Here is an 11,588-nt window from a genome sequence, read left to right as displayed (position 1 = left end):
GAAAGGCTAATTTTGCACCAATTCTTTTCTCAGAGTTAATGTCAAATTTCAAGTGTTAGAATCAGATATTTAGTTCAAATTTTAGGATAACTCCCTTAGTTAATATTTTCTCCAAAGAATATAAAAATGTATATTTGCAGCCATGATTTTGAAATATGACACCAGTAAATATTAAAATTTAATTTTTCATATTTTTTTTACATATTTGAATTTAATAATAATTGGATAATATTAATATTACCAAATTAGTTATAAATATGTTGACACTATTTATTGTAATATTTGTACGGCAGGATTTGTAAATAAAATTTGTTTTTGTAATTTTACATGGGTTTATATATCAAAAAATTATTAAAAATTCTTTGAAATTTCAAAATGTGATTTTTCAAAAAGTACTTCAAATACAGGAAAATTGTGCCGTACAAATCTTATCTGTAACCTTGTCAATAGGCTGTAAAAATTCCATGTCCATATCTCATTTCAAAGTTGGATTAAATTGGTATACAATTATGTAGGAAACTGTTATTCTGTAAAAATGTTGAAAACAAGCCATATTTGCACTCCTCTTTTGAAGTCATAGAGCATTTTTTTGGTTAATCTCACTTTTGACACTCTCTTGACACTCAAAGAATCTAAAAAGCATTTACAATAGCAGTCACTCACTCTGAATGCCAGCACCGCCTTGTCAAACTTTCCTGAAAAACAGCAAATAATGACTTTCCCTTTTCAAACATTTTATTAAAAGCTAGGGGACCTCTACCATAGTTAATACACTAAGGACTCCCCAACTTCTTCTTATTTGGTCAGTTTTTCAGAAGTTTTAACAGGCTATAACTCTGCAATGCCTTTGTGCCCAAATGTCTAGTTTTTTTATTCCACAGAGAATGTTGACTACTTTTATATTTTAATAGTTTTGTTGAAATTTATAACTGACGCTCTAGCCTTTCCAACACCTTAAGAAGATGTGTGTTGGCTAGTTTTACTCAATCATAACTCACCATAACTACTTAACAAGTTCATTTTGATAAAAAAATGAACCATACCTTAAGTGTCAATCGCAAACAGCTAAAGGATACTTATTTTGTTCAGATCTGTAAACACCTTTAGACGCTGCAAGGCAACTAATTGCATGTATCTGAAACACATTAATTGTATGATGTAGATATGGTCTTATTTCAAAATTTTCATTTGAGTTAGTGTCACTACCTGTAAAAAACTTTGAATCACTTTTGAATTGGAAAAGTTAAGTCTATTCTTCAAATCCATAGTTTAAATGATTGTCTGTTTTTGAAATGTTGAGATGAAGTTTGATTAGTTTAGTTTAACTATTCATTTGTACCCTGTAGAGCTGGAAAATTCATTCAAACTTATGAACCCATGACAATTTTTCCACACTTGGACACTCTCTAGACACATGACTCCTCAAGTTCCTGACAAAGTTACGTACAGCAGGTTGTTGTCAGATACAAGAGCATTAAAGAGCAATACTCAACAAATTATCATGTAAAATAGTGTCATAAAGAAGTGAAAATTACATGGCAAGTAAACTGTAGCAACAAAAAGAAAATCTTCCACTTGTAAAGAATTGTGTAAATTTCATGGAAGACTAGTTCATCTCATAAAAGTTTCGTATGACAATGTATGAGACTGTATTTGCTTTCCTGACAGCTAGACTGTAAGTACATAAATGCCACATCATTGTACATACCAAGCAACGTGTATGTTGACCGGCATACTTGATGAAATAAAGTTTAGGTATATGGTAAAACAACACTTACCTCAGATTGTGAAACCTTTGTCAGTTGTGCAAGAAAATGACAAAAAACGTGAAATGTTGATACCATAAAATGTGTACAACACAGTTGTTTCTGTATCCGTAATTTTATGAAGCAGAATTGAACTGCCTGAATTGAAATTCAGCTAATAAAGGGAGAGTTAATTTGAATATTGAGCCTAACACCTGTACAGAAAGCAAATGGCTGATACACTGTTTAAGAATGCACACCTGAAGTACACAGAAAAACCTAAACAAAGGCAACTTGCACACAAATACCCTATACCCCTTGACTTTGGAAACTTACCTTACTTTATTCTAGTGACACTTCAATTGTCAGTTGCAATTTCTGGGGAACTGCTCGTAGCTATGATCAATTTGTATGAATGCTTTCAGTGCAATCTGTTGGAGATATTGTCATGTATAATACATGCAAGTTTTACAGCAATGGATATCGAACAAGCAAAGCAGTTTTAAAATCTAAAGAAAGAATTAGAAAATCGTTGTCATTAACAAATTTACTTCCTTTTAATAATTTTACTGGTACATGTAATTATGTAAGTGTATGTATCTTTTTCAGTTGTAGAGGAGAAAAAGCCAGTTAGTGAGGATCAACCATCGTCAACAACAGAAGATCAAGTTTAAATCAGCACATCGCCTGCCAGTGACATCACTCTACAAAGTTTAGCCCAAGATATTAAAGTGATTGATGTCAAGATTGTATAAGCTGGATGTCAGGCATAGTTTGTTGATGAATTAGCAATACCAAAATTGTCAAATGCTTGCTAAGAAACTGTTCTATATGTGGGAAAAACATGCTGCAATGTGGATGGAATGTGGATATATAATCACATGATTGTTTTATACAGCACTGAGTTACATATGTGTGATGTAGTGATCCTCATTTGATGCTATAGGCAATCATTCTATGTGTGCTGTCTTTAGTTCGTAGTGTTTCTGATGTCCATCACAGCGTCCTGTGTCAGCATACGTTTCTTAATCAACAGTTGAGTTTGTGGTTATGCTAAAGTCATGTCGACATCTGCCAAAACCAATATTTCATAGAACTTGAATATTGCATACATGTGACTCACAATTGGTTAAAGGCAAAATTTGAATGGACTACAGTACAAACAAAATTACATGCACAACGTCATATACAACTAGTTTATTTCCATGCACGTTTGTAGACATGGGTTTGTTTGTACTGTCATCATGTGATCTGTAGGACACACAACGTCCTTTCTATTCCATTAACCATGAAGCATCAAGGTTAAAAGTAAATTATTGTGAAATGTGAGATCAAGCCACATATGGACAGTCTCTTTGTAAAACTGTAAAAATGGACAAGTACAGTGATATAACAGAATATCATACTTTTCTTTTCTATTCATCTAAGTACAAATAATGCAAGGATTATGTAAATACAAAATTGGTAGTGCAGATTCTGACCTATATATCATGCTAGTATTGGAATAAAGTTGTACCTGGCAGTTCAGTTGTTGTAGAGCTGTGAAGAACAGATATCAACAAATGAGGATGACAGATGTTATGCTTTGACCAGGTCATGTACTCAGAATTGTTGACATATGGAGATAAGTGTAAAATAAAATCACATTACATTTAAGCACAGTTTAATATATAGGATGTGAATTAGTGAATTGAAAAGCGGAAGTGTTTCCTTAGCAACAAGGAAATATAAAATTGAAATACCAAATATGTTTTACCAAAACCAACACTAGTTATTGTTGCACTCCCTATTGAAGATTTATATAGTGGAAACCAAAGTGTATTTCAAAGTTTTGCATGAAACATTATTTATAGTAATTATTGTAATTCACCATTGTTCATTCATTTGTGAAGAATATTGAGTGAATGAGTATTGAAAATGTAATTATATGAGTGAAACATTCAAGGGAAAGTCATGTAATTGATATCTGTATTCTTCTGTTCAATTCATTGTGAGACACCTTTACTGCACATGTACTTGCTGTACATGTATTCAACAATATGCTTTCAACATGCACTTATACATAATGATATATGAAATTCATTAAATATTTTGTTCCCCACTTGCAGTTACCCATTGAGTTGTTGTTCACTTGTCATATAACTGATAACAAACTGAGGGACATCTATATCAGTTTCCATGTTTCACTGACCTTAGCTTTGAAGTGATAGTTCAGGATTACCTTGGATACACTAATTAACATGGCAGCTCCACTTATTTGCTTTGATATTCTTAAACATGGATTTGTGTTTTATACAAGAGTGTGAAAGCTAAGAGAGTTTCTCATGGAGTAAAGTGAAGGATTCTATGATAGAGTCCGTATTTCATTACTGTAATACTACATTATATAACCATTCAATGATGATCTGTTGTGCTATAGAATATTGGAAATACAATCCTTCATGACCAACATTATTTTGAAAAATTATACCTTTGTAGGGTTGATCTAATCAATTTAGATATTGCTGTGACCAGCCAGTATCAATATAAGATCCAGTTGTTTTGCAGTCTGCTTTGGTCAGTCAAAGTCTCATGTTTTATCATTGTAGTTCATTAGTATTTACCAATTCTGAAAACAAATGGTGATTGCAGACCAGAAATCAGTGAATTTGCTAACCCATTTGTAATCTAATCTTTGCTGTCCATAATTGCCGTGCTGTGTCTCTTTATGATGCGGATGAACATATAATAAAAATTGCGTGCACATAATTATCATGTACTGGATTCACATGACTCAGATAAACCATTGTACAAAACTGCTAATGTTACCTTGCTCAGTTAGTAATGGCAGTTGCCTCCATGCATGACAAGAACAACACAAAATACAGGGCAACACTTGAAAGATATTTTACTTGAAGATGTTCACTGACAGGCAGATGTTGCTATTTTATTAAAAAGGTCTTTGAATTTATAACAAGAGTATGCTACCACTTATGAACAAAGATGGTACAAATTAAATAAACTAGATTAAGATTACAGTCACTTTCAAATTTGTTTCTCCGATGTTTTTCCAAATGTAGATGTTCATCCAATACATTAGGTTTTTTTTGGAACAAGTGGAATTTCATACAAGTTGTAATCAATATGCATTTAGGGATATGTAGGTAGTGGTTCTGACTTTTCACTAGTTGTGCATCAAACTTTCTGAGTACTTACTGTTTATGAATGGATGACATAGAAAGAGTCTATAATTACCACTGTCAGAAACATAGTACCATTGATATTGGCTTGTCTTTTTTATGAATACTGTATTGTAGCTAGTCATGCAGTCCTTCATCATGCTTTGTAAATATTTACCAACAGAAAAGAAGTAAAATTGTTAAATCAATCTACCAGTGTTTTCTGCAGCTACTTTTCTTTTGGTTATTAACAGGAACATCCACGATAAAAGCCGGATTATCATAAATCAGTGCAAATGTCAAAAAGCCACACTACTAATCGGACGTGCCATATTTGGTCCCAGAATCCCATAATTTTGACGTTTCAGGCATTCACTGTAATTGAATCTTGATGTCTGTGAATATATAGCAACTAAACTTGACTTGAAAATAAACTGAAAAAATGTTTCGCTTTTTGTTGAAGAATGCATGTTTCAAAACGTGTTCCCTGTACCACCATTTGACACCTCTCTGCATGTGTCACTGAGTGTCACGTAAGTGTCGATCATGATTATTCAAATTTTCTCATGCGGTCAAAGCGATGGTATGAGAATTCGAAAACTTCTGCCCAGTGCATGCAAATGGCTGCGTCATCAGTAATCCCCCTATTGTGCGCCCACAGTCCTGTAACTTCCCGTTTAACAGGTCGTATCAACAAAATCGAGGATATCAATTTGATACATACATTGTCACAGACACACACACACACTGGCAGGGTTCGAAATACCTGGTGGTCATGCGTCAAAAGACCACAATTATCTCATTTGGACCACCAGATTCTATTTTAGGTGGTCAATCTTGACCACCAAGATTTCGGAGGTTGCACTAGTGCACTGCAGAGCTGTAAATCTTACATGCCTCTCACAGTTTATTGCTAGGAGTATCCAGAAACAATATATTGTCCTCAGAGATAGATATTTTAGCAGTTATGTATTACACGTCTTTTCTGTTCAATCACAGTCCCTCCACTGTGGTTCAATGTTAGTCCTTCAACCCAACTCCACTCTACTCAAGTGAGGTGTTCCTTCGGATAGACAATGTCTCTCTTTGTTTTACTGTTTACTGCTATGATTATTGTGATTAAGTCTGCAAAAGTTGCATAACATCTCTTTGCAAATTTCGTCTCGTCATTAAAGTGACAAAGATCAAGGTACAAAACTCTTACAAAACTTCATAACAGTCCAAAAAATGCTATACTCCAATTGTCATGTTATCCGAAGTACGGTAATTGTCATTTCTTGATTACTCAATTTATAAATTCTGTCAAAACTTAAAATCTGTAACCAGTCAGTCAATTACTCATGCAGTAGTCAAGTTGATCTGTTGTGAAAATACTGAACATTTTACAGTGGGTTTACTGGGCATCCAACATAAACCAACTTAACATGTGTAGCAGCATGGTAGAATGGTTCCAGAACAAGATGTACAACCCACTATTCACCCCTATGGACTGCAACCTCCACAAGAATTACACTCTGATAATGACTAATTTTTTTTTACCACCAAAATTTGAATCTGGCGGTCAAACTTGACCACCAAACAAATAAATAAATAAATTTCAAACCCTGCATTGGTATTAGCTTACATGGATTCACAACAGAATGAAGACATCATCGCTGGTGTAAATCTGCTTCAAGATACATGAGACATTCCAACTTAGAAGTTCAATTCCATACAAGCATAATCCATACAGTGAATTATGCATCTTCAACAATGTCAATTGATGTCATTCACTGTTGAGTACACTTTTGATGTAACGTTACTTAAGATTAAAGTCAGACAATATTTGAGAAATGAAAATACCCTAAACAATATTTTAATTTCTGTGACCATGTCTCATATTTCTTAATACAATAGGTGCATTTCAATGTAACCATTATCTATGCAGAGAATCTTCCCTGTACTCAGGGAGGCTTATAATTAGCAGTGATGATAACATGGGCACCTTCATTGCCTCAGTTATTTTCTATGGACTACCGTGTTTGGAAAGTTAGCTACCATGTTCGGAAGGTTAGCTACCGTGTTTGGAAGGTTATGTGTTATGTTGAAGAAACATACAGCTGTGACATAACACTCAAGTCAATAAAAAACATTGAAAACGAGGCTATCTTGTGAATGAAATGCAGGTATTTCTATAGTTTGGTAATCTGAGTCACCAAGCTGTTTCAAACTTTTGATTCAAAATCCCAATAGAGATGGAAATCCCTTGGCCTACAAAGTCCCAGTAAAGAATTTTTCCTCAGTTAAACCAATACAATGAGAATTTTAATATTTAATATTTCAATGTTTTAATGGCATGTTTTTATCTTTACTACTACAGTTCATTGATTATTGATTGGTACTTGCCATGCGAGTATTGAGTCTTGAATGAACCATGATCTGACAAATCTTACAATCAGCTGAGCTCTGGTGGACAGGGTTACCATATGGCCCTACCACACAGACAAATGCTGTACTGTTGTCATGCAACATTGGACTGTAGATGTTGAAGTCCTGTTTTATATTAGCCTCTACAACACTAATTGATTGGTCAGTGAATGCCATTTGTTAACAGATGTTGTGACTGTACTTATCTAGATGTTCATTTGTCACTAACAGTGTATTACAAAATGAAAAGTCACACATCCTATCATCCTTAACATGAGTAAGCAAGCTACTATACTCATATTAACTGATGAAACAATGTCATCATCCACCTTGCACCATGACATAGTGATGTATACTTTACACTGTGTCAAATATCTGCCACAGTAAGAAATGATGTATATCTTAATACACTGTGTCAAATATCTGCCACAGTCAGAAATGATGTATATCTTACACTGTGTCAAATATCTGCCACAGTCAGAAATGATGCATATCTTACACTGTGTCAAATATCTGCCATAGTCAGAAATGATGATGTATACCTTATACTGTGTCAAATATCTGCCACAGTCAGAAATGATGATGTATATCTTACACTGTGTCAAATATCTGCCACAGTCAGAAATGATGATGTATATCTTACACTGTGTCAAATATCTGCCACAGTCAGAAATGATGATGTATATCTTACACTGTGTCAAATATCTGCCACAGTCAGAAATGATGATGTATATCTTACACTGTGTCAAATATCTGCCACAGTCAGAAATGATGATGTATATTACACTGTGTCAAATATCTGCCACAGTCAGAAATGATGATGTATATCTTATACTGTGTCAAATATCTGCCACAGTCAGAAATGATGATGTATATCTTACACTGTGTCAAATATCTGCAACAGTCAGAAATGATGATGTTATCTTACACTGTGTCAAATATCTGCAACAGTCAGAAATGATGATGTATATCTTATACTGTGTCAAATATCTGCCACAGTCAGAAATGATGATGTATATCTTACAATGTGTCAAATATCTGCCATAGTCAGAAATGATGATGTATATCTTATACTGTGTCAAATATCTGCCACAGTAAGAAATGATGTATATCTTACACTGTGTCAAATATCTGCCACAGTCAGAAATGATGTATATCTTACACTGTGTCAAATATCTGCCACAGTCAGAAATGATGTATATCTTACACTGTGTCAAATATCTGCCACAGTCAGAAATGATGATGTATATCTTACACTGTGTCAAATATCTGCCACAGTCAGAAATGATGATGTATATCTTATACTGTGTCAAATATCTGCCACAGTCAGAAATGATGATGTATATCTTACACTGTGTCAAATATCTGCCACAGTCAGAAATGATGATGTATATCTTACACTGTGTCAAATATCTGCCACAGTCAGAAATGATGATGTATATCTTACACTGTGTCAAATATCTGCCACAGTCAGAAATGATGATGTATATCTTATACTGTGTCAAATATCTGCCACAGTCAGAAATGATGATGTATATCTTATACTGTGTCAAATATCTGCCACAGTCAGAAATGATGATGTATATCTTACATTGTGTCAAATATCTGCCACAGTCAGAAATGATGATGTATATCTTACATTGTGTCAAATCTGCCACAGTCAGAAATGATGATGTATATCTTACACTGTGTCAAATATCTGCCACAGTCAGAAATGATGATGTATATCTTACACTGTGTCAAATATCTGCCACAGTCAGAAATGATGATGTATATCTTACACTGTGTCAAATATCTGCCACAGTCAGAAATGATGATGTATATCTTACACTGTGTCAAATATCTGCCACAGTCAGAAATGATGATGTATATCTTATACTGTGTCAAATATCTGCCACAGTCAGAAATGATGATGTATATCTTACAATGTGTCAAATATCTGCCATAGTCAGAAATGATGATGTATATCTTATACTGTGTCAAATATCTGCCATAGTCAGAAATGATGATGAATATCTTATACTGTGTCAAATATCTGCCACAGTAAGAAATGATGTATATCTTACACTGTGTCAAATATCTGCCAGTCAGAAATGATGTATATCTTACACTGTGTCAAATATCTGCCACAGTCAGAAATTATGTATATCTTATACTGTGTCTAATATCTGCCACAGTCAGAAATGATGATGTATATCTTATACTATGTCAAATATCTGCCACAGTCAGAAATGATGTATATCTTACACTGTGTCAAATATCTGCCACAGTCAGAAATGATGATGTATATCTTATACTATGTCAAATATCTGCCACAGTCAGAAATGATGATGTATATCTTACACTGTGTCAAATATCTGCCACAGTCAGAAATGATGATGTATATCTTACACTGTGTCAAATATCTGCCACAGTCAGAAATGATGATGTATATCTTACACTGTGTCAAATATCTGCCACAGTCAGAAATGATGATGTATATCTTACATTGTGTCAAATATCTGCCACAGTCAGAAATGATGATGTATATCTTACACTGTGTCAAATATCTGCCACCACAGTCAGAAATGATGATGTATATCTTACACTGTGTCAAATATCTGCCACAGTCAGAAATGATGATGTATATCTTACACTGTGTCAAATATCTGCCACAGTCAGAAATGATGATGTATATCTTACACTGTGTCAAATATCTGCCACAGTCAGAAATGATGATGTATATCTTATACTGTGTCAAATATCTGCCACAGTCAGAAATGATGATGTATATCTTACAATGTGTCAAATATCTGCCATAGTCAGAAATGATGATGTATATCTTATACTGTGTCAAATATCTGCCATAGTCAGAAATGATGATGTGTATCTTATACTGTGTCAAATATCTGCCACAGTAAGAAATGATGTATATCTTACACTGTGTCAACTGCCACAGTCAGAAATGATGTATATCTTACACTGTGTCAAATATCTGCCACAGTCAGAAATTATGTATATCTTATACTGTGTCAAATACCGGCCACAGTCAGAAATGATGATGTATATCTTACACTGTGTCAAATATCTGCCACAGTCAGAAATGATGATGTATATCTTACACTGTGTCAAATATCTGCCACAGTCAGAAATGATGATGTATATCTTACACTGTGTCAAATATCTGCCACAGTCAGAAATGATGATGTATATCTTATACTGTGTCAAATATCTGCCACAGTCAGAAATGATGATGTATATCTTACAATGTGTCAAATATCTGCCATAGTCAGAAATGAGAAACATAAGTTTGTGAACAATGTCAAAAATTAAAATTTACAATGAGATGAAAACTTGGATGATTGAGTCATTGAATCTCTGGACTTGAAAAATGAATATTTGATACTGACATTGAAACTGATATTCAAGCTTGCAGAAGGGATCAAAAGCTGCTGTATATGACAACAATTTGTGATTTAGAGCAAAGACTAACAAGGGGCCAGTATTCAGTATTTTTCAAAATCACAATCTTGTCATCAATGAGAGAAGGCTAGGATATTTGGTAGTGGATACAGGACCACTACAGCTGAAAACTGGCACAGTGTTTTTGCTAAGGTTTGGGAATATCGGTAAATGATTTGGGAACCCCAGTAACATTGCTGCTGTCCCCTAATCTGATTGTATTGATATACCAAGGGGAACCCCGGTAAAATGACTGGGGAACCCCAGTAACATTTACTGGGGTACCGGCCTTAACAAAAACACTGTGGCATATTTGGTGGGGAACAATTATCGCCCAAAGTCCCATCTGAGTGTACCATTTATAACCTCATTGTAATATGACAAAATGTATGTAGTATTTTAAATGGGATGCTGGACATACATAGATATACAAGTACAGGAGCCTGTCTTCTACATCATGTCAGTAAGAGTCGGATGTATTTGTTCTACGGTAATGCTTACTGCTTAATCACTGCTTGCATTAACATTTATTGAAAGGATTCATCAAACTTTTAATAGTATCAAAATTCATCTGCAAGCATTGCATCTTGGAATTTTGCAATCAGCAGGAATTATCAGATGCCATGTTGTGAAAAACATTTCAACCAATACAAGGCATGTGTTCACCAAGTCAGGTGTGTGATAATATACGTAACCCTCCAACACGTTGAACTTCACAACCTGTGAAACATTAGATAATAGCTTTAATTTTAAGTTTTTGTTTAGTCATCAAGGTATACTATAAATTGTTTAATCTCACCGATTCTGAGCACTTATAGATGATATAGAGAAACAGAAA

General features: G+C 34.2%; 1 protein-coding gene across 4 annotated transcripts in view; it reads left to right on the top strand.

Moving 5' to 3' along the window:
• The window catches only part of LOC139139362 (ran-binding protein 3-like), a 59,923-nt gene extending 54,811 nt beyond the window's left edge, over positions 1–5,112 (top strand). For all 4 annotated transcript variants that reach the window (XM_070708257.1, XM_070708254.1, XM_070708258.1 and 1 more), the window contains one exon: positions 2,355–5,112. In XM_070708257.1, the coding sequence (XP_070564358.1) occupies positions 2,355–2,419 (65 nt within the window). In that variant the 3' untranslated portion in view covers positions 2,420–5,112. The remainder of the gene's footprint in view (positions 1–2,354) is intronic.
• Positions 5,113–11,588: the final 6,476 nt, after the last annotated feature.

The sequence above is a fragment of the Ptychodera flava genome, chromosome 8 (assembly GCF_041260155.1).
Source record: "Ptychodera flava strain L36383 chromosome 8, AS_Pfla_20210202, whole genome shotgun sequence".
Classification (NCBI taxonomy): Eukaryota; Metazoa; Hemichordata; class Enteropneusta; family Ptychoderidae; genus Ptychodera; species Ptychodera flava.
Note: the sequence above shows the minus strand (reverse complement) of the source record. Positions and strands in the feature narration are given on the sequence as shown.